We start from the raw sequence: 24682 nt of genomic DNA, 5'->3' as shown, positions 1-24682 counted from the left end.
AGGCTCAAAACAACTACTGATGGCAGCTGGTAGCATTTAGCATCTACTTGTGAAAATACATAGACAAAAGTTTTCCTCAGATCTTTAGCAACTGGTGGAAGTCATAAAACAATAAACCACTTCCAAGACAATACAAATAACTTCTCAGCACAGACATTGTGTCTCTTTGCTGCCATAAAGTAATTTCATTTAAGCTATTTTTCTAAAGTTAATCTCCTGTATTGCAGTTTCCATTGTTAAAATATATACATCTAAGCAGTCACAATAGTGCATGTACATTTCTGCTCTTTTCCAGTAGGGCACACTGTGGGTACATCTTTAAGCTCAGTACTTTATAAATAATCTTTTCAACACGTGTCTGTACAAACCTAGTTTGATATATACATGACATACAGTTCTAATACATTTATAACATAAGCATCTTACATGAAGTATGTTGACATTTACAAATGACACATAACCATTTATAAAGTTCCAGACAGGTGTGTTGGCAGTGTCTCCCTTTGTCACACTTGTATATAAATCATGTTGAGATTCACAAATGACATATAATTATTTACAAAATTCCAGATAGCTGGGCTGGCAGTATCTGCCTTTCATCAAACACATACACACACACACACACACACACACACACACACACACACACCACATACACCTGCAGTGTCTCTTGGGATTGTGGGAGGAAATCGGAGTACCTGGAGGAAAACCAACACGAACACAGGGAAGACATGCAGATTCCGCACAGAAGGCACCCCAGCCGAGAATCGAACCTGAGAACCTCTTGCTGTGAGGTGACAATGCTAACCTTTGCACCACTGTGCCACCCCATCATGATTTTTAGTCTTTCATTTCCTAGAAATACCAGTTTGTGTTGAACTTCTCAGTCTGTGATCATCTCATAATGGCTATCACTATTCAAAATACATCCATCTTTTTTGTACAGCTAGATTTTTCTTCCCACTAATTTTCCACTTTCCTGGATTTGTTCATGTGATTTTGTTCATTCATAGGCTTTCTTGTTTCTCAATTTCTAAATACATCAGTTTCAGTGACAACTATTATGTTCTCAGTTGCGTCATGGGATATGTTCGACAGCAGCAACACTTTTCAGCTAGAGAAACTGAGACAAAGTTACGAAAAAATATGGCCCAGATGCAGTGCCTAACTTTTGGCTAAAGGTATTAACATCTTTACACAAATATTTAGCTAAGAGTAATAATTATTTATGTGCACATCATGAACAGACACCAACCTGGGTAACACCAACAAAAATAATACTCCTTAAGAGTGAACCTGTAAGCCACCGTAAGGGCATTAGACCAATAATCAACCTTCCAAAAATATATAAATTATATACTGGAATTGATGCAGATGGAGATTATAACCATTTAGAAAAAATTCAATCATGGCAATAGAACAAAAAGATAGTAAAAAAATTCATACCGAATAAAGGATCATCTGTTTTTAAACAAAGCCTAGAGAGCTGCAAAAAGGGAAGAATGTTAGTATGGTAGGAATAGATTATAATAAAAGCATTCAATGCCATCCTACATTCATGGATAATGATATGCCTACAGACATACAAGGTACTCTGACGTATGTTTAGTTACATTACTGTGACTACAAAACCAAGGTAAACAATTTTGCATCTAAGCCATGACAAATGGCAAATTATTATCCAAGAAATAAAAATTCAAAGGGGAATATTTCCAGGGTGATTGTCACCACTGCTGTGTAGTGTTGGCCTTAATCCATTTACGTAATAGATTAGGCTGTGGGTTTAGTTTAACTCTTATAAGCTAGACTTGTTTAAAGGCATCTCATCTGCTTTTCTGGATGAGGGTCTGATAGCATAACTACAAATAGTTAAAATTTTCTCAGATGATGCAAGAATAACATTTGGTCTCAACAAATGTGCAAAAGCAATATTCATAAAAGGAAGGCTGCAGCACCAAGAAAATATCAAATTAGGACAGGAGTGTGATATAAAGGAAATTTAACAGGTAGGATTATATGAATATTTGGGAATAGATGAAGGATCTGCAGTAAAACCTGAACAAATGAGAACAAAGCTTAGTAGGGAATGCTTTAGAAGACTAAATATTGAAAACTGACTTACATCTATTGCTATTCCTGTTGTAACTGGTTTACTATCAAAATCAAAACAATTTTCCACATTTTGATTGAATTAATTTTCTGAATTTGGTAAATAAAATTACCAAAATGTTGGAAATGGTAACCACGGAATTCATTCAAACACCGGAAGTTCCAGTGTTGAAAGTCTGTGTTACTGGTAACGTTTTTGCAGGGGGCAAGGCCCCCCTGCACCCCCCCACTTCCTACATATTATATATTCAAACTCTGAGATCGCACTACAGTGAGGAAAAGGGTAAATTTCCCAATCCCCACTGTACTGCAATCTGTTATCAGAACGTGAAATGCACATTAGCGAATGGAAGTGTACATTCACTAATGTGCATTTGAATATTTTCAGAACGGCATTATGGAAACTGGAAAAGATGCACTCGACCATCCCAGATGTTCATCGTGTTTCACTGTTGCAGTCATGTCTGTAGGGTTCTCCCTTGCTGGCAGGCAGTCCTCGGTCGGCCAGAATCCCAAAGTCTGGATCCGGCGTCGGCTGCTCAGCCACGCTCCCTGACGTCAGAGCGCCAGGAGTACAAAGCTGACAGCCGACGCCATGTTCTCCAGTCTTTCTTGCCGTGCGGTGATAGCAGTTCACATTTGCCGGTCGGCTGACTCCTGACAATTTTTTCTAAACGTACTTCAGTCTGAAGACTTTCTTCTCCTACTCAAAGCTAAGTACCCGTTGAAACTTTTTTCTTGCTCCAGTCCGATGTCAGAAAAAGTTTAATAATTGTATTTCTTGTGGGAAGCAAATACCTCATAAGGATTTTCATTCTTACTGTATTCCTTGCTTAGGCCCTGACCACGACGTAGCTAGTTGTCGGTTTTGTGCTAGATTCAATCAACGTACGATTAAACGAAGGTACGATTTTGCATTTCATTACTTCGGTAGGCGTTTTAATTACAAAATGTCGTCGGATTCGGTTCCGGCTACCGGAGTTCACAAACGACACAAGGATAAAGACAGGCCTCCGAGGTCCAAATCGGATGATACTGTACAAGCAGAGCCAGCTTCAGGTTCGGCAGTCGTCAGTGAGGCGCTTTTGCAGCCCCTGTCATCGGCCATTTCGGAACCGATGGCCAAAATGGACTCCCACGAGGAGCCAACTAGGCCTTTGAATATTTCTGTTGCAGGACCTTCGGACAACGCTCCTTCGGATGGGTCCGGAGCCGCTGTGCATGTACCAGCTTCCGAAGGGGTTTTCAGGCCTACTCATCTTCTGATAAAGGCAAAGACAAAGACAAAGGCAAAGACTCCTTCCAAATCAAAGACTACAGCCCAGGCCTCTTCTGATCCGGCACCCAAGTCTCAGAAACAATTACTTAAGATGGCGGAGGACTTACTTACTATGATTAGGGGTTCACATCCCCCTCCAGATAAAAGGCTAAGGCAGGAAGTGTGTTATGACTCCTCTGATCAGGCTTCTGTTTCTCCAGTTTCTTCTTCTGATCAGGAATATTCTTTCCCTCCTTATGAGGATTCTGATGCTGAGGAATCCATTCCTTCAGCTTCTCCCCCTGAGGATTTTTCTTTTGGGGAAACTTTACATGAAATGAGGGAACATTTTCACTGGGAAGGACAGGAGTACTCGGAATCTAAGAAAAGACTTAGGGATTTTCTTCTTCTCCCCCAACATAGACTCCTGGCTATCCCCCCTATTTTGGATATTGTGGATGATGCTTTTTCGGAGGCTAACTTAACTCCTGACTCTTTTCCTCCTGCTCCTGTTAAGCCAGACAGATATTATAGAGTTCCTGATTCCCACCAGTTTTTATACAAGAATCCTACTGCTGATCCTGAAACCATTTCTCAGGGCCTTAAGGGGGTTAAGGCCGCTACTGCAAAAAAACCCATTCCCTCTGAGAAGGATTCCAGATCTTTAGAAAGATGGGGCAAAAAAGTGTACACTTCTGCTACTTTATCTATTAGGGCTTTAAATTGTCAATTTCATATGCTGAAATACCAGCAATTTCTTCTGTCTGTTTTGAAACAAAAGCTAACTTCCATTTCCGCCTGTGCAGATGATAAGGAATTACATGATTTAATGCATGCCACTGAACAAGTTGGGAAGCATGGTTTACACTGTGGATTTGATGTCTTGGAGGCTTCTTGTAGGGCTGCTGCCTCTGGTACAGTCATTAGAAGGCATGCTTGGTTAAAGGAACAAAACTTGCCAGATCAAGTAAAAGCTAAGTTATTGGATGCTCCTGTTGAGCATAATGTTTTGTTTGGACCTAAGGCTGAAGAGGTTATTAAGAAGATGGAGGACAAGGCAAAATCCATGCAAACGGTTAAAGATTTCTTGCAAGTACAGCCACACAGATTTAGTAGGAATTGGCCTACTAAAAATTGGTCCTTTCCCAATTCAGACAGGCCTCAGAGGGGTAGATACAGATGCTCCCGAGGAAGGCCTCAAACGCAAGCCTCTTATAGACCAAGACAGTGGGCTGCTTCCACCCCTAGGGGAGGAGAGGACAGGTCGCAAGCTCATAGAAAACAGGCTCAATGACTCCCTCGGTTGGGCTGCAGGAACTTCTTGCCTGGAAGCCCCTCTCGGAGGAAAACTTTCTCTTTTTCACCGAAATTGGACTCATATAACCCAAGACAAGTGGGTTATGGATGTGGTTTCAAGAGGTTATAAATTCCATTTTCATACCCTACCAAGACCCAAGCGGATGGCCGGATCTTCCAAAACATCAATGGTTAGAGGCCTTAAACCAGGTGGAAACTCTCTTGGCTATGAAAGCCATAGAACTGGTTCCACTTTCAGAGATGGGACAAGGTTTTTACTCAAGGCTCTTTCTAGTTCCCAGAAAGCAAAATTCATGGAGACCCATTCTGGATCTGTCAGTCCTGAACACTTTTCTCGAAATACCAAAATTCAAGATGCTTACTCTGCAGCAACTACTTCCTATGCTGACCAAAAATGCATGGATGGTAACTCTGGATTTAAAGGAGGCATATTTACACATTCCCATCAGGCAGGAATGCAGAAAATACCTCAGGTTCAAGGCCGAATGGAGGCATTATCAATTCTCTGCACTGCCCTTTGGATTGTCTGCTGCACCCAGGGTCTTCACCAAATGCCTGGCTCCAGTAGTAGCTTATTGCAGACTCAAGGGAATTCAAATTTACCCTTATCTAGACGACTGTCTTATTCAGGCAGACAGCAAGGATGTCTTACTCCAGCATCTAGAATTTGTTCAAAATCTTCTCAAGTTCCTGGGATTCACTGTAAACATAAAAAAGTCAAATTTGATACCCTCACAACAGATAACCTTTCTGGGTGCTCTTCTAAACACAACCACCCAGATGGCATTTCTGACATCCGAAAAACAATTACAGCTGGCTTCAACTTTCAAAACCTTGGCAACTTTAACTCGGCTATCTGCAAGGAAATTCCTGCAGGCTTTGGGTTACATGGCCTCCTGCATCCTTCTCGTACCATATGCAAGACTACATATGAGGAAAATACAGTGGTACCTAAAAAGTGTATGGTCTCAGCATTGCCACAGTTTAGACATACAGATCACCGTCCTGCCTTGTCTTCAAAAGGAATTCCTTTGGTGGTCCAAGACATGTACTCTAAACATAGGAAAACCTTTCAGTCTGCCTCCAGCCACTCAGATACTAACCACGGACGCTTCAGATTATGCATGGGGAGCCCATTTTCAGGGCAACTGTCTGCAGGGCCTTTGGACAAAGGATCAGAAGCACCTGCATATCAATTTAAAGGAAATGTTAGCCGTTCAGAATGCTCTGTGGGCTTTCAGGAATCTTCTACAACCAGGACAGCTACTGATTCGGACAGACGACACCACGGTTATGTGGTACATAAACAAGCAAGGGGGATCTCATTCCTATCCCCTTTGCAGACTAGCCATGAATCTATGGAACACGGCTCTAGCTTGCAAACTGGACCTTCAAGCTCAGTTTCTACCAGGGAAGCAAAACTTCCTGGCAGACAGTCTGAGCAGAAACCTGTCGGACCCACACGAATGGATGCTGGATACCGAAATATTCAGGATGATTACAGCAGTCTGGGGATGCCCTCACATAGACCTCTTTGCATCCCAACTCAATCATCAACTACAGATTTTTTGCACCAGGACATTCCACGAACTAGCTTGGAAAGTGGATGCACTATCATTCAGTTGGAGAAACCTCTCGGGGTATGCCTTCCCACCTCTACATCTTCTTCCACGGGTGTTATTAAAGATCAAACAGGACAAGCCCAAGATGATAATTTTACTGGCCCCAAATTGGCCTCGACAGTTTTGGTACCCAACACTGAAAAACCTTTGTCTGGAGCCCCCTTGGGTTTTACCACAGACTCCAAACCTTCTGTCCCAACACCAGGGTCAGGTTCTGCACTCCCATGTCCAAACTCTCAGCCTGGCGGCCTGGTTAATCCAGGGTCATTGATTCATTCTCTTCTACCCAAGCAGGTTATGGATGTCATTTTAGAAGCCAGACGTCCTAGCACTAGAAAATCTTATGCAGGAAAATGGAAAAGATTTTGCTCCTGGATGCAGGCTCAGGATTCAGATCCTCTTCTTCCTAACATTCCTCTGATTTTACGATACCTGACGGACCTCTTACATAAGGGTCTCTCTTTCTCTTCCATTAAGATACATGCCTCTGCTATTTCTGCTCATTATAATACAGACCCTCCAATCTTTTCCCATCAGCTCATGAGACAGTTTCTCAGAGGAGCTAAGAACTTAAGGCCCCCTAGATCTCCTCCCATTCCTGCTTGGGATCTCAACTATGTTTTGGAAAAACTCACTTTACCTCCTTTTGAGCCTGCTGCCACATCTGACATCAAGTTTTTATCTTGGAAGACAGCCATCCTGTTAGCTCTTACCTCTGCCAGGAGAGTTTCGGAGTTGCAAGCTCTCATGGCTGTGGAACCTTATATTACTTTTCATCAAGACAGGGTGTCTTTGAGGACTAATCCTACTTTCATGCCTAAGGTGGTTTCCAAAGTGGCTTTAAATCAAACTATTCACTTGCCAACTTTTTCCCCAGTCCTCAAAATAAGGGGAAAGGATCTTGCATTCCTTGGATGTACACAGACAACTACGTTTTTACCTGGACAGAACCAAGGACATTAGGAAATCAGAGCAATTGTTTGTTTCTTATGCTTCAAGTTCCCAAGGTAAAGCCATTTCAAAACAGACCATTTCTAAATGGATTGCTCATGGAATCAGATTTTGCTATTCACACCATGGAAAGCAAATCCCAGGGAGTATAAGGACTCACTCTACCAGAGCTGCTGCCACTTCAGCTGCCTTCCTCAGGGGAGTTCTTACCAAAGACATTTTGGAAGCTGCTACTTGGAGTTCTGTGCATACTTTTGCCAAGCACTACAATCTCCTTCTCTACTCTAAGTCTAGGGCAGGCTTTGCTTCTGCTGTCTTGCAGGGCCTTTTAGCCGCCCCCTCTACTTTATGACCACCTCCCTTTTATTCTGCTTTGGGATTCAACCCTACAGTCATGACTGCAACAGTGAAACACGATGAACATAGTACAGTTGTGTACACTTACCATAAATGTAGATGTTCGAGTGTCTTCACTGTTGCAGTCTGGGTTACCCTCCCTCCTGTCCCCTCTTATTTTTTCTTTTATGTGGCTCCTTTCTTCACCCTTCTTTTGAGGTGTATTTGCAAAGGGTATGGGATTTTACTCATTTTGGAACACCTGACATCTGGGGCAAGAAAAACTGGAGAACATGGCGTCGGCTGTCAGCTTTGTACTCCTGGCGCTCTGACGTCAGGGAGCGTGGCTGAGCAGCCGACGCCGGACCCAGACTTTGGGATTCTGGACGACCAAGGACTGCCTGCTGGCAAGGGAGAACCCTACAGTCATGACTGCAACAGTGAAGACACTCAAACATCTACATTTATGGTAAGTGTACACAATTGTACTTTTTGCTGAGTGCCGTTCCAAAGGCGGTGGTGTCTCCATATTCATAAACGCTACACACACCTCCAAACTGCTAGCCCAGCACATTGCATCCGAGATACTTCAGGTACAATTAACACTGGGCAAGATGGCGATACAAGTCATAGCCTGCTACAGAACCCCAATCATGTCCCCTTGACTCTCACTCCATCTTCCTAAGCACTCTGGAATCTACCAAGGTCCAGCCCAATACTCTCATACTGAGCAACTTCAACTACCCTTCCATCAACTGGGAAAAATATTCTAGTACCAATGTACAGGCCCAACTCTTCCTGGAATTTATCAGTTTCAATGCCCTGGACCAGCTCATTCTGACCCCCACTAGAGGAAGCAACATCCTCGACCTGGTTATCACCAATATGGGAGACCATTGCTCCACACCTATCGTCAACTCCTCCCTGGTTAAATGTGACCACAAACTGATCACCATGGAAATCTCCATCTCACCCACACCCTCTGCTAAGATGACCACCCTGAAAAACTTCTCCATAGCTGACTTCGGGCTCCAAAAACAGAGGTGTCCAACTTCTCGGCACCAATGCCAATGGAAAATACCTGCATGACTGACAAATCGTACACCAGTGCACTGTAAGAGCACGTACACAAATGCATGGATCTTGCCATGCCAAATAGAACCAAGACATTTTCCTTCAAAAAAAGGAAGCCAATCTGGTGGTCCCCAGCCATCAAACTCTACAACAAAAGGAAGAAACTGTTGCAGAAAAAAATGAAGTCACAAGACTGGAAAAACTCCCTTACCAGACTCAACAAAAATTTGAGATCCCTTATCAAATCCTGTAAAGCCAGCTATGAAGGCAGAATTGCAGCTGACACCAAAAACAACCACAAAGCCTTAACCTCCAAGGCAATACCCAGATTTGCTCTGAGTTATTGCACAATGGTGCCTCTTGTACAGAGCCAACAGATATAGCCAACTTACTGGCCGACAGATTCAGTGCCAACTTTATCCCCCCAGACCCTATCACAATACCAGAAGAAAGCCTGGTACCCACCATTTCTGCTGCACAGGTAAAAACTGCATTATCCAAAGCCAAGAATATAGCGTTCATGGGACCTGATAATATCCCTGGCTGCATCCTACATGAACTACAAAACGAACTGGCACCACATCTGTGTGCCCTGTTCAGTCACAGCCTTACCTCAGGCTTTGTCCCTAATGAATGGCACACTGCTGCAGTCATCCCCCTCCACAAAGCAGGAGCAACTACAGACCCTGGGAACTACTGCCCCATTAGCCTGACAAGCCTGGTGTGCAAAGCTATGGAGCACATCATCATGGACATGCTCAACAAAGATATAGGCAATCTCCAAACTCTTGACCCCACACAGTTTGGCTTTGTCAAGGGGAGATCCTGCCTACTGAACCTGGTTGACTTCTTCAAGGCAGTCACCAAGGCTGTGGATGAGGGTAAGGCAGTGCATACAGCCTACCTCGACCTGGCCAAGGCCTTTGATACCATTCCCCACTCGAGTATCATTGATAAACTCACAAAACTAGGCATCGATCCTTATATCACTAGATGGGTTGCAAATTGGCTCACAGACAAGACCCACAGAGTGAAAGTTGCGGATTCCAAGTCAGACTGTTGACCAGTCACAAATGGAGCCCCACAGGGCTCGGTCCTGGGCCCTCTCCTGTTTGACATCTACTTGTCAGAAGTCCAGGCCAACACAGAGGGACACTGGCTGACCAAGTTTGCTGATGACTGCAAGCTAGGAGTCATTATCAGCACCCCAAGTGATGTAGACATCCTACAAAAGGGCCATTCTGAGACCAGTGACTGCTGTCGGAACCATGACCTTAAGCTTAACACCAAAACATTGTTTCCTTCTCTGGAACTTCATGCCGGCTGATATCTAGAACACAAGAACCAGAGGTCTGTTCCTGGAAGGAATAAAAGCCTAGCTACTGTAACTACTCTGTCATTACTTGAGGTATCCCAAGGGTGGTGGTCTAGAGCCTGCCTCAGCTAAAGATCTCAGTTTATCCCTAATGGCCACTCTTTCGGGCTCTACCATCTCCTTTCCAACTCACTCCTGGTTGTCCATGTACCCATCTCTGTCTCTCGGCTGCATTGATTTTACGGGTATATTTAAACTGATGCATGGGTTTACTGGTAAGCTGAATTTGCCCAATTTACTGTGTCTGAAGTAATAGGACTTGTAATGCTCTGTAATAATATTATTAGAAGCATGTTATTTGCTAATTATGTTCCAGTTAGAGATTTAATTTTCTTTAACTTTGCTCGTACTGTGAGAGAAGATATTCTGCCCTTTTGGCCCACTATTGTTGTCATTCTAATGTAGTACGTAAATGCCTGTGTCTGTTCCTCACAGGGAAAGTGTTTCTGCCAGGGTCTGAAATTAAACTAAATGCAGTACATAAAAAAGTAGAAATTTACGCAGTTTGAATCCCCATAAACTGATGAAACCATTATTAACTTCATACAGAAAGTAATAACGAAATGGTTGGGAACCAGCAGCTGATCAGGTTATTAATCTACATATTTTTCATTAGCAACAGTTTCAAAACATTAGTTTAATCTCTGCTCTGCCCATACCCAGGATGTTGCTATGTAATTACTCATTCCTTATTGAAGGAAACCAGCTTCCTGAAGGCATTCTATTAACTTTAGGATCTAAGCACACTATGATATGAAAACCAATGGCTGGATCTAGAGCCATTACTGATTGAAACTGCAACATGCAATTCATAAGTACAGTGAGCGAATTAAAAAGAAAAAAGAAGTTATGTACTCACCATAACGTTCCATCTGAGTAATTCTACTTCATTTGTCTTCAACCCGTGGGGTGTTCGGATCCGATACGGACGCATTTTCCAGCTACGGCTCTGAGCTCCATGCTTCTCCCCTTACCCATAATGCTCCCTGTCTCCCTTCTCCTTTCAGATCAAGTTTGCTGCCTAACAGGTATCAGACACCCGACCTAATGCCACCTTATCCTCCAGCACAAACATCACAAAAGAACTTTAACCCTGACAGAACCAAAGATCCCAACAATAACTGTCTGGTACAAGGGACATGTCATATCCCAAAGGAGGGGGGGGGAAACGGTTTAAGACAAATGAAGTAGAACTACTCAGATGGAACGTTATGGTGAGTACATAACTTTTTTATCTGAAGTAGTTTACCTCATTTGTTCTTCAACTTGTGGGACAGAGTTTCCAACTACCCAACTCTTAGGATACCCTCGTGGAAGGATATTCCGGAGCACCGCAGAGCTAAAGTATGCTCTACTCCTAGAGACCAATTCCAGTTTATAATGAGAAATAAATCTGTGAGATGAGGCCCAAGTATCACCTGAACAAATATCATCCAAAGATACCCTAGACCAAAAGGCTGCTGACATAGCCATAGATCGGGTCGAATGTAGCCCAGGCAGGTATGACCCTAGCCCTGAGTAGCATTCTGCCATCACCCAGACTGATGCCGCAGTACAAGGACAAAATGATTGACTTCAACAGTTGGCTAAGTTTCTGGTGCCATTCTAAAGGGATCCAGTATCTGTCTGCCTGGGATGACATGGTCGACAGACCACGATGCTTTGCCAGAGATGGCCTGCACCTGTCATCCCTGGGATTCCGGATACTTCCTAAGGTTCTTGCCGCCCCTATGGTGCCTTTTTTAGGCAAGGTTCAAATGACAAATTCACCACCGTAACAGGAACAGGCAAGCAAAAACTGAGGGTGATGCTACTCAGTGCTAGAAGTCTAAATCTCAAAATGCACTCACTCGAGGCACTCCTTAAAATGGAGAACATCAATATCTGTGCAGTGACTGAGACCTGGTTCAAGGCTCCAGAGAGCACCCCTGCACTACCAGGCTATAACTCATGCCACACTTTTCGGCCAAGTAACCTGGACTAAAACACCAAAGGCGGAGGTGTGTCCATATTCATTAAGGATATCCACACCTCCAGGCTAGTTGCTCAGCATAATGCAGCCAAGGTTAAAGGTTATCCAAGTGCAACTAACTCTGGACAAAACTGCAATCCAAATTGTAGCTTGCTACAGATCCCAAGATTCCCACTCCTCTTTTCTTGATGTACTGGAAAATATTAGGGTTCAACCAAACACCCTAATAATGGGCGATTTCAACTACCCCACCATTAACTGGGAAAACTACTCGTGTACCAACTCCTTCGCTCAATGCTTTCTGGAATTCATAAACTCAAATGCCCTGGATCAACTTATCCACACCCCCACCAGGGGCAACAATATCCTAGATCTAGTCATTACCAACATGAATGACCGGTGTTCCACACCTGAAGTCAACACCTCATTGATCCGATCCGACCATAAGCTAATTACCCTAGATATCCACATCCTGCCCCCACCCCCATTAAGGAAACCATGGTAAAAAATTTCTCCAAAGCCAACTTCATGCTTCTTAAGAGAGAAGTGGTGAACTTTATGACACCCATGCAGATGGACAATACAGTTGTGACTACTGAATCCTACACAATTGCACTCTATAAGCACTTACACGAGTGCATGGATTGTGCTATCCCAAACAGAACCAAGATGCTATCCTCCAAAAAAAGGAAGCCAATCTGGTGGTCCCCTGCCATAAACAAACTGTACAACAGAAGGAAGAAACTGTTGCAAGAGAGAGTAAGATTCCATGAGTGGAGGAGCTCCCTGATCAGCCTCAGTAAGAAGCTGCGATCCCTGATAAAATCCTCCAAAGCTAGTTACGAAAACAAATCCGCCACTGATTCTAAAGACAACCACAAAGCATTCTATAGCTATGTCAAGAATCTCAATGGCAATGCTCAGATCTGTTCTGAGTTACAGCACAATAGCACTAAATATACAGACCCAACTGATATTGCCAACATCCTGGCAGATAGGTTTAGTGCTAACTTTACCCCCCTCTCACCCCCTAAAGAGCCCATCTTTATACCGGAAGAATGCAAAGTTCCTGTAATCACGGCTGCACAGGTAAAAACCACACTCTTCAAAGCCAAGAACACATCATCCATGGGACCAAACAACATCTCAGGCTGCGTTCTACATGAACTACAGAACGAACTGGCACCCCACCTAAGTACCATGTTCAATCATAGCCTCACCTCAGGCTTTGTGCCTGATGAATGGTACACAGCGACAGTTATCCCATTCCACAAGGGGGGAACCACCACGGACCCCGGGAACTACCGCTCCATTAGTCTGACGAGCCTGATCTGCAAGGTCATGGAACGTATCATCATGGAACTTATAAACAAAGACATTGGTAATCTCCAAACTCTGGACTCCCCCAGTTCAGGTTTGTAAAAGGCAGATCGTATCTCCTAAACCTGATAGACTTCTTTGAAGCAGTCATCAAAGCCGTAGACGAGGGTAAGGTGGTTCACACAGCCTATCTAGATCTTGCCAAGGCTTTTGACACCATCCCCCACTCTGGAATTATAGATAAACTCACTAAACTAGGTATAAATCCCTATGTCACAAGATGGGTTGCCAACTGGCTCACTGACAGAACCCACACTGTGAAGTAGCAGACTCCAAGTCCGACTTCAGACCAGTGACAAGTGGAGTACCATAGGGTTCAGTCCTGGGTCCTCTCCTGTTTGGTATCTACTTCTCTGAAGTACAGGCTGACACAAAAGGTCTTTGGCTAACAAAGTTCACAGATGACTGCAAACTAGGAGCCATAATCAAAACTCCTAACGATGTGGACATCGTACAAAAGGGCCTCACTGAGACAGATGCCTGGTGTCAAAGCCATGGCCTCAAGCTCAATGCCAAAAAGTGCATTGTCATCCCCTTTGGTAAAAACTCTGTACCCATGAACTACAACATAGGCGGTAGTATACTTAACACCAAAAGTGTGATAAGAGACCTTGGGACACAGGTGGACAGTAGTCTCTCCTTTGATAATCACATCACCACAGTAGTCAGGAAATCCTTCTACGTGGCACACCTCACTACAAAAGGTTTCTCATCCAGAAAAAAACAGGTCATTGTTCCCCTCTACTCATCACACCCATTATAGAGTACAACGCCCCTTTTGGTATGTACCTCACAAGACATCTACAACAACTGGAAAGGCCACAGAAATACCTCACAAAGAGGATTACCGACCTCAAACAGATGCCCTACGCAGACCGTCTCAAAAAACTCCAGCTTTACTCCGTCACATATCGCCTACTCAGAGGTGATCTCTACCTAACATACAAAGCTATGTCAAACCCAGAGCTGTTGGACATGCTCCACGTAAAGAAATCCCAATCCCTCCAAGCTACACGCTCTAGGGACCTAAACCTTGTCACCACAATAAACAGAACATGCCAGAGGGATAGATTCCTGTCCCAGAGACTTCCCATACTCTGGAACAAACTACCTATCTATATCAAACAAAGCTCCTCATTAGCATTCTTCAAGAAAAATCTTGATGATTGGATGGGAAATAGGAAATTCACCCCGGGGATCACTTCTGTGGCTCTGCTCAACAATGGCACATGAAAATAATTTTCTTGGGTGGCAAAAGCCAGGGTACCTTTTTGGCTGGGCTTGTATAGGCCCCAGGGCCGATAGCCTAGTATCCACCTATGAACCTATGAGCCTTTACTTTTCCTGGTAGAGACACACCTCTATCTGAGTAAGCCCGGCCAATACACTGTGAAATCCAGCAAGTGATAGTCATTTTTGAAACAGGTTTACCAAAGAAGGGCTTAGCATAGGACACAAAAAGCTGATCAGACTTGCAGAAAGCTTTAGTCCTGTGAAGATAAAACCTCAACTGCCTATGTACTTCCAGTAAATAAGTTCATAGGTAAGTACTAGGCTATTTGTATTCTCCTTTGTTCTGGTAGTTAGGAAAAATACTGGTAAATTAGTAGTCTGATTAATATTGGCTTCCGAAGCTACCTTGGGAAGGAAGGATGGGTTAGTGCATAGCGACACTCTATAAAAGATCATATCAGCGACTTTGATAGAAACAGCTTGAACCTCCGACACCCTTCTAGCGGATGTGATGGCAACCAAGAAGGCAGGTTTCCAGGTCAAAAATTGTAGCTCCACAGATGCTGCAGGCTCAAAGGAAGGAGAAACCAATGCCTGCAACAACAAGGTGAGGTCCCACGGAGGAATCTGGTCCTTAACCGGGGGTCTGAGAAGAAAGGCACCTTTGAGAAAAGTTTTACAAAGTTTTGAGGAAGACCAGCTTAAGAAGGTTAAAGCACAAACGAATACTTATTTCAGAAGTTCAAGCATCTCGTAGCTTAAATGAATCCAATAAATCAAAACTTTGAATAAAAACCTTTTAATGTGAGCGCTTTTGTTCACATAAATTAAATGAACTTAATCAGACAAGTAAAAGGCATACAAGTAAGCACTTAAATACATTTCCTAGTCGATATCACAAACCCACCCTAAAAAAATCATGTGATTTTAAACTTCCTCATTAAGATCATTTATATTAGATATATATTATTATTAACATTTAATTCAAACTAAATATAAAGTAAATAAATATATATAAGTATATAAATGTAAGTAAACGCGTAAAATACATATATTTTCATTTTTGTTGTTTTTGTTCCATATTCTTCATAATAATGACTTCAATTTTAAAATGCATTTCAAAGAGCAGTAGTCATTTAGTCCGGGATATGAATGTGCATTGAGTCTTAATTGCCTCAAAAGCTCATGCTCTTCTAATTTCAAAGTCCATGGATGGACCCCCATTATAATTGGGTACTACCTGCTCGATGACCAAGTATTTAAACTGATGACTAGGTTCATCTATAATATGCCTGGCCAAGGCATTTGTGCTGTTTTGTTTGTTTATACTGTATTGGTGTTCATAGATTCTCTGTTTGAAGTGTCTCTCTGTTTTCCCTACATAGAAACAGAAGCATGATTGACACTGTGGTAGGTAAACCACCCCTTTCGTGTTACAATCAAATCTGCCTTGCAACTCATACTGTTCATCTAAGACATTAAAAGTTGTTGTTGTATGTATAAATTTACAATAGGGGCATCTACCACATTTCTCCATGTCTTTATTAGGTATATAAGGTTTCAAGTTCCTTTCTAGGATAGGTTTAATGTTGGGTCCCCTTCTATGTTATTTTAGGTTTAACCATTAGTTTAGACCTAAGGGTTACATCTTCATTTATAAGGGCCCAATTTTTATTTAAAATGCTCCTAAGGGCACTTGCATCCTTAGAAAAGGTTGTTATGAAGCTAACATTAAATTCATTTTCTACCCTAGGGTTTATGTTTATTATTGTACTTTCCATCTCCATATTGCCTTCAAATATGTTCCTATTTAAGATAGGTTTGAAGTGGCCCGTCATTCGCTTCCTCTCTACTTCTACCAGGATGTCATCCAAGAAATGAGGTGGATAGCCCCACTTAATAAACATATTCCTCGACGTTTGACATTAATTGTCAAGGTCTTGGTTAAGGGAATTCATTCTGGCAGCTCTTATGAGCTACCCCTTCACCACGGCCCGCTTTTGATATGTAGGGTGGTTGTTGGTAAAATGGAGAAAGTCATTAGAATATGTAGGTTTTCTATATATGTGGGCTATGTATCTACTGTTGATGTTATCCTTTTTCAATTTCACGTCCAAATAGACCATTTCATGTTTATCAAAATGAAACGTAAATTGTAAAAAGGATGTCATATTTGACATCTCCTCTAACAATTGATTGACTGTTTCTAAATTCCCTTTTATTAATAGGCACATATCATCCAAAAATCATGTATACCATCTCACATTATTCCTAAAAGTGTTATTAGGAAACAAAAATTACTTTTCCCAAAAAGCCATGATGCTATTTTCAAAACTGCCCCTGCAAGGTGACCCCATGGCAACTCCACTTTTCTGCAAATAATAGTTCTTGTCGAATAGAAAGAAGTTGTTTTGCAAGATCAATTCTAGCAGGTCTTCTATTAGGTTCAACTCATTTCTATCAACACCTTTCTCCATCAGGAATTCCTTTACCCAACTAATGCCCAGAGCCTGTGGTATAGCAGAGTATCGATCTTTGATGTCTATTATCAAAAATTCATATTCTGGATTGTATTCTACTTCATTTAATGCCTGCAAAAAGCCCGAGGAATCCTTACAAATCTGTGATTCGGTAAGCAGATGTTTCTTTAACATTCCATCTACCATTTTGGCACAAGCATATATGATACAATTTCTGCCGTCCACAATGGGTCTTAGTGGGGGGTCTTCTGATTTTTTATGGATTTTGGGGATTCCAAATATTACAGGTGTTAAAAGGGCAGCCATTAGTAAATAATTACTTACGTCAAGGCTAATCCTGCCTTCCAAAAACAGATCATTAATGCTATTCTTAATTTTCAGGAAAGCCCTATTTACTTCGTTAAGGGTGACCTTTTCATATGCTTCACTGTCTAGCATAGTTAACATCCTAAAGTTGTAGTCATTTTCTTCCATAAAAATCAAGCCGCCACCCTTATCAGGTCACATGACATGTATATTAAACAGTTTTAATTCAGTAATATCCTGTATTTGGGAAAATTGCAAGTTTGCATCATGTTGTTTATAACTTGCCCTGGCTAAAACATTTCTAAAATCCATTTCACACAGTTTCTCAAAATTACCTAAAATGGCATGCAGTCAGGGGTTAAACAGACTTGAGATTCTATGTTCACTTGTTGTTAAAGAATTACTGCCCAACAAGAGATGCAAATTCAATTTACGCAAATATATTTTTAAATCATCAATTAAAGTTCTAGAAATGTCTGCTCTTTTTGTGGGCACAAAAGAGAGCCCATGGGCTAAAACCTCTATTAAGTCTGGTCTCACAGGTTTTGCAGTGAAATTTTAAAGCCACCTTCTTTATTTGTGTAGATGGTAACCCCTCCACCTCCATCTGTATGGTTGGATGTCTCTTACGGGAATATTATCTCCTTCTCCGTGTTTGTTTTCTCGATCGTTGATTCTTCCTCATTTGTTATCGGGTTTGTTGCCAGCCCTGGTCATTGTGAAAACCCTGACTCTGCGATGGCTTTTTTGAGTTAGGCAATTCTTCCCGTCCCCTCAATCTACCATTCCAGTTAGCCGAACCTTCGTTGCCATCATTGGTTACGTTGTTCTGTTGTTGTACACCTTCAGGGTTCTCATTCATAGGGCTATTGTCCCCAATAGCACCTGCAGGTTCAATGTTACAACAAATTTGTGAGGGTGGGGGGATGGATATGCTGTCCCATTCAAATATTCTTTTTGGTCTCTCTCAAGTTTTTTAAGCTTTGCTTCCCTCAATTTCTGAATAACGTTGTCAACGCTACAAAATATGCGACTAAATTCATATTTGTAGTGAGGGAAGTGGATATCGGACTTAATTTCTGTCTCCATTTTGTTCAAATCGTTTTTCAGATGTTCCATTTGTAGGGAATAATGCTTAATGAAAGTTTCTAAAAACTCCAGGCCCTTCAGAGACCACTCATAAGGCATCAGGGTCGATCTGCTGAGCCTGTCTGCTAGAATGTTGGGCTGTCCCGGGATGTGCGTTGCCACCAGAAAACAGCTGGTGGAGATCACCCATTCCCACACTTTCATGGTCTCTCAACATAAGGGATACGATCTGGTTCCCCCTTGTTTGTTGATATACCAGACCACTGACATATTGTCCGTCTGAACTGCAATCGTTCCCAGAGGAAGATGAGCATGGAGGGCCTGCAACGCAAGAAGAACCGCTCTCATCTCTAGAACATTGATGTGCAGATAGGTCTCGGAAGGGGACCATGTGCCTTGGACTGTCCTTCCTGAGCAGTGCCCCCCACCCTAGTAGGGAGGCATCCATGGTCACCATGGTTTTGGATAAAGAAGGTTGAAAAGGATGTCTCTTGAGGAGATCTGGGGACTGAATCCACCACCAAAGGGAGTCCCTGCACACTTTTGAAATTCTCAGTGGAAAAGACAAAGGAAGGTCTAACAGTGACCACTGAACTGCCAGTGTCCACTGCACTACCTTCATGTAAAGGCACGCCATAAGAAGAAGATTTATAGTGGCCGCCATGGAACCTAGAGCCCTTAACACTGCTTTGGCTGTTGGTAAACGAGTCAGAAGAATGTGTAAGATGTGTAACTTCAGGCTGCATAGCCTGTCTGATGTGAGGAACACCTTCATTTGTATTGTGTCCAGCCATACCCCAATGAAATCTAAAATCTGAGCCGGGTGAAGAGCAGACTTGTTCATATTGATCGTAATACCCAACTTGTTGGCTAGCTGAAGGAAGGAGTCCCTGGCCTGACAGTAGATGCTCTGAAGGGGCAGTAAAGAGCCAATCATCCAGGTACGGAAAGACTTGAATGTCCTGAAGCCTCAGGTGAGCCGCTACTACCGCCATTACCTTGGTGAACACCCGGGTGGCTGTGATAAGACCAAAGGGGAAGGCTTGAAATTGGTAATGACTGGCTCCCAGACAGAAGTGAAGGAACCTCTGGGAGCGCCTGTCCATCTTGATGTGATAGTACACATCCTGGAGATCGATCGAGTACATCCAGTCTCTGGCCTGCAGATAGGGCAGGATAGATTGAATTGTAACCATCCGAAATTTTGTCTTGGTTACTGACAGGTTCAATTTGGACAGATCCAATATTGGTCTGAGGTCCCCCATCTTTTTTAGCACTAAAAAAAACCTGGAATAAAACTTGGATCCGGACTGGTCTAGGGGGACTGGTTAGATGACTCGTTTTCTTAGCAGTGAGTCTACCTGCACTGCTGCTTCCTCCTGCTATGTGGGTGGGACGTCCGAGAGGGCTTTGTTGGATGGAGGGAAGATCCTTGAATGGGATGAAATATCCTCTGGATATGACTTGCAGCACCCACTGATCTGTCGTGATGGACTCCCATGCTAGTGGGTGAAGTGACAAGTGACCCCTGACTGCCTCCAGAGATGGACAGCCAGGCAACCCCTCAGAGCTGCTGTCCAGGTTTGTCTGAGAAAGGTTCTCAGGACCTGAAATTCCTAGGACCCCCTCTGCCTCTATGGCAGCGTCTCTCATATCCCCCTCTGCCTCCTGAGCGTCCCAGGAAAACACCTGAGACTTGCGGAACCACATCATCTTCTGGCCTCGCTGGTTCCAGGAAAAGGACTTTTGAGGTGGTGAAAAGTGGATCCCGATGGCAGACTGTCTTCCCATCCTTCTCACTCTGGACCAAGGTCTCTCTGACCGTCTTCCCAAAAAGGGAAGAACCATCATAGGGGGCATTGGTAAAAGACTCCTTGAAGGGCTCTGAGAACTGACATAAGTGGAGCCAGGTGTGACATCGGATGGCAACGCCTGACCCCACCGCCCATGCAGCTCCCTCGTGGCATGGGAGAGCAAGCACATAGACGTGTTGGCTACAGATTTTAAGGTGGCCATTTGTGCATCAAATGTCTTCCTGTCCTCTGCCGACTTGGACCCTGGGGTCGACTCTGTGACTTCCTTAACCAGATCTCTCTGGAGTCGAATGACGTGCACCATGTAGTTCAGCACCCTCACACAGAAGGTCACTGAAGCATAAACTTGCTTCCCAAAATGGTCCAACATTCTCGACTCTCTGCCAGGTGGATGGACCTTGGAACTTTCCTGGGCGAGTTCTCTTTTGGTGGCTATCACCACCAGCATAGCATCTACAGGGGACCCCTTGTGCCAGTGTAACTTGTCCGAGGGGGGGCTTAAGACCTTGTCCAGGCACTTGGGTATTGGCTCTATGTTGTCCAGCTCCTTCCACGCCCTAGATGTTATCAAATCCACAAGTGGATCGGCAGGAGGGGACACCCAAGAGGTAGATGGGCATGAGCCGAATGCCTCTAGAAGCACAGACTTGTCAGAGGTTGGTTTTGGGGCATACCATCCCCCTCTTTGGCGAAGGATCTCCATGATGTTTCCAAAGGAGACATCCTCAGGATGGTGAACTTGGGGAACCTTCCCCTTCATCCAGGTCCGTGTCTTCAGTGAGGGGCTGGAGGAGAGTCCAAGTGCCTCCTTTAACACGCATGTTTGCAAGGGGGCTCCTCAGGTGGACTATCTGGGGAGGTCTCGCAAGCAGGTTGTACCAAGGCCAGAACTTCCTGGGGCACTATGGCTATGGGCTGTCCCTGAGAGGGTAGATGGCCGAACCTACACTCAAGGCCAGGGGGGGTCTGGACAGACTCTGAAGATGAAATAGTCAGAGGCCTCGACCCTGCGAGCACCCTTTTTACCATGTCGAATGCCAAGGGGGAAACGATCTCCTGGACTGACCGAGCAGAAGCCGCTCCCCTCTGATCCGACCAGGGAGCTGGGGCCGAGCCTTTGGGAGCCAAGGGGGATGCTTCTGTTTGACAAGCTCAGGCAGAGAGCACCCCCTCAGATCTGACCCCGAGGCTACAGCTCCGAGAGCTTGGATCCGATCCAGTCAGATCCGACACACTCAAGGCACTGGCCAACTTCGCGGTACAGGGTACCACCGGCACCAACCCCTCAACTCCGATCATCCTCGGATCCAATGACTCTGTAACCACAGGTCAGATCAGAGAAGGAGTGATGTGTCTAAACACTGGCTGAAAGGAGCCCGCTCTGGTGGGAGAAGGCCCCAACAAGATGCCCATCTGGATTTGAGTACGGATAAACCTCTGCATCATCTTGTCCATCTCTGCTTCAGACAGGCTCTGTGTAGAGCGGGGAGGATGCCATCGATGTAGGCTGGGAAAGCCGGTGGGGAGAAGGTCTAGGGGGTGGGGTGACTGACTAACCTGTACCTCGGGCTTAGGCAAAAACCTAGGGGACCTGAGCCGTGGTGTCACTGGCCTGGAAACAGGCTTAACCTTTGGCGAGGGGCCGGCCTCTGACAAGAGGTCAGGGGATTGCTTGCGAGGCCGGTCCTTTTTGGATTTATCCCCTTCCCCAGGCCTCTTGGCGGGAGGGTGAGTGCCAGAGGCTGAGAATGGGGAAGACGAAGCAGCAGCCGCAGCTTTCCCAGCAGGGGAAAATGGGACCTCAGTCCCAGCAGAAGAGGGCAACAGGCCCTTAATGATCAGGTTCTCCCACCTTTCCTTAATTTCCCTGGGATTAAACCCAGAGCAAATAGGACAGGGGGACTGGAGGTGAGCCACCCCCAAACAAACCACACACAGAGTGTGGTCATCCACCGGAGAAAGCTTATGGCCACATTCTGTGCATCTTTTGAAGCCTGACTTCGGGGAATCCGACATGCCTCAGCTAGCCCAAAACACACACATGCACCACACTGGAAGAGAAGAGGGGAGGAAATATAGTAAAGCCTATGGGCTATTTCTATGGAGAACCCCAACAAAGGACCGAAAAGGTTAAAAGAGAAGTTATATATAGAAAAGTCAAAAAAAAGAAACCAATTGCTGTTCGAAAAATACTGCTAAACACTATGGAGCTCAAACCACACTGCTTCCTCTCAGGCAGCAAATGAGATCTGAAGGGAGACAAGGGGGGCATTATGGGTAAGGGAAAGAGCATGGAGCTCGGAGCCGTAGCTGGAAAATGCAGCCGTGCCGGATCCAATGTGGATCCAAAGACCCCACAGGTTGAAGAACAAATGAAATAAACTACTTCAGATAAGATCTGTTCCAGGTAGGAGTGAATAGTAGGGTTCACATTGTCACAGCAGTACGAATATTTCAAGGATGCACGTGGAAAAATACAACATAAAAACAAATGATATTACATAGACTGTAGTAAAGGTTTTTCATTGGTTGTAGTTAAATAGCCTTTACGTTAAGAACTGTTTGACATTTTGTGTAAAAACAAAGTGTCATGCTGTGTTTGAATGGATGAAGATAGTCCTTCCTGGGTGACTTGTGAGTTTATCAAATATAAATGCAATATTATATTTTAAGGTACAATTTCACAATGCTAACATTGTTGAATTTTAATTGCTGCAGGAGTGCATGTCCCAGTTCACTACACAAAATTATTTGTGAATGACGATGTATATCCTGTCAGAGATCCATGGTGTAAAAATATGTATGAAGACAGAAAGGCTGCTGAGTGGAATACTACTACAAGTAAGTAATAAGCTTGAAGTAACCCCATGTGATTTCTGTCCACAAGACCACTCTGGTCTTATGATGTGATATAAATAGTAGTTAACAAAAGAAACGTGCTTAGTGATATGGTGTCTACACCTTTTTACAGCCTACACAGAGTACCCTGGGTATAGAATAGCATCTGTCCTGTTATCAGTACTATGCAAATCCTCATGTTGGAATTGTGAAGTAGGCACATGTTACACCTATAGAATATGGTACAATTATACCACCTATACAGAGAAAACATTTTTCCTAACAATACCTTTGAGTTTACTGATAGTTTGATATGCTTCCTCAACAGGTAGATAGTGCTGAAGATCACTATGTACATTTTTCAAATATCACATAATGTTATTTACCCTAAGTACACTGAAGAGGTCCTAGTATGTCTCCAATCTCCTTGTCTTCTTTATTCAGTCTGTTTGGGATATGTTTCCTCACTGTAACTATCCCTTGTTAGCTCATTTGTTCCTCCCAATCCCCAACACTGTAGAATACTGTGAGAGGGGGAAAGATTGAGACAGTGACCAAAGCTTTCATCCATTAGGGGATCTAAAATGTTTTCTTTGCTTCTATCACCTCCTTCTAGTGGCCAAAAAGCTCATCGCAGTGGCTGCTTTACTGGATGCAGTGTTGAGTGTCTGCGATATCCAGCTAAGTGCGTGTGTGCTTTTTTTTTTTTTTTTTAACAAGAAACATCTTTATTAAATTATCATGTAATGGGCAATTTTACATTTATGTAAATGAAAATAAACCATACTGACACAATCTCTGTTGCAAACATTGTACATTACCAACCATGCCAACACAACTGTAGCTGCAAACATTATACATCATTTATAATATATCCAGTCATTGTCAGTCAAACATTACATATTTACTGATCCCACATTTCCCATTTTCTCCTATGTAATTTGCTCCTTTTTTAAAGATCCCAATTCCAGTTGTTTTATCTCTGTTACTATCTTCACTACTTCTAGTAAAGTCGGTTTAGACTTTGATTTCCATTTGCTAGTAATTGCATTTTGACAGCCGTCATAATTAGACTCAGCAGACTGTCATGCTACCTGAATCCCAGATTGTAGGATCTGAAGAATCTGGTCTTAATCAAAGTGGCACTCTGTCTACACACTTCTGGGACGGTTAAGCTAACTGGCCATGTACTCCAGTCTCTGCTTGGCTGGCTTCCTGAGTGCACAGGCCACTAATTGAAGCTGGGGCGTTGTCAAGTCTCTGTTATGCCACTGAGCTAGTAGTGTTTTACCTCCAATCTTACATGATTGCATTTCTACTAATTTGCTAAGACAGAAGGCTAAAAAACATGATGCTCTGCAATGAAGAGTACAGAATAGAGACATGAGAGTAATATTTGAATTACCAAGTACCACAAACAAAACACACTTTGAAGAGTACAAAGTCAAGAAGTTAATCTTATAAAAAAATCACTGTTGGGGGGGGGGTATTTTAGGAAGAATAAGGAGAAATACTGATTTATTTAAAT

General features: G+C 43.5%; 1 protein-coding gene across 1 annotated transcript in view; it reads left to right on the top strand.

Annotated features, from left to right (window-relative positions):
* LOC122795593 (zinc finger protein OZF-like) overlaps nucleotides 1-24682 on the top strand; it is a 318033-nt gene that overhangs the window by 206589 nt on the left and 86762 nt on the right. Inside the window, exon 4 of the mRNA XM_044063851.1 lies at nucleotides 23035-23157. Within this exon, the coding sequence (XP_043919786.1) occupies nucleotides 23035-23157 (123 nt within the window). The remainder of the gene's footprint in view (nucleotides 1-23034; nucleotides 23158-24682) is intronic.

Source organism: Protopterus annectens, chromosome 2.part2 (assembly GCF_019279795.1).
Source record: "Protopterus annectens isolate FY-2018-M chromosome 2.part2, PAN1.0, whole genome shotgun sequence".
In the NCBI taxonomy this organism is placed as follows: Eukaryota; Metazoa; Chordata; order Ceratodontiformes; family Protopteridae; genus Protopterus; species Protopterus annectens.
The sequence above is the reverse complement of the archived record's forward strand: the minus strand, read 5'-3'. Positions and strand labels throughout refer to the sequence as shown.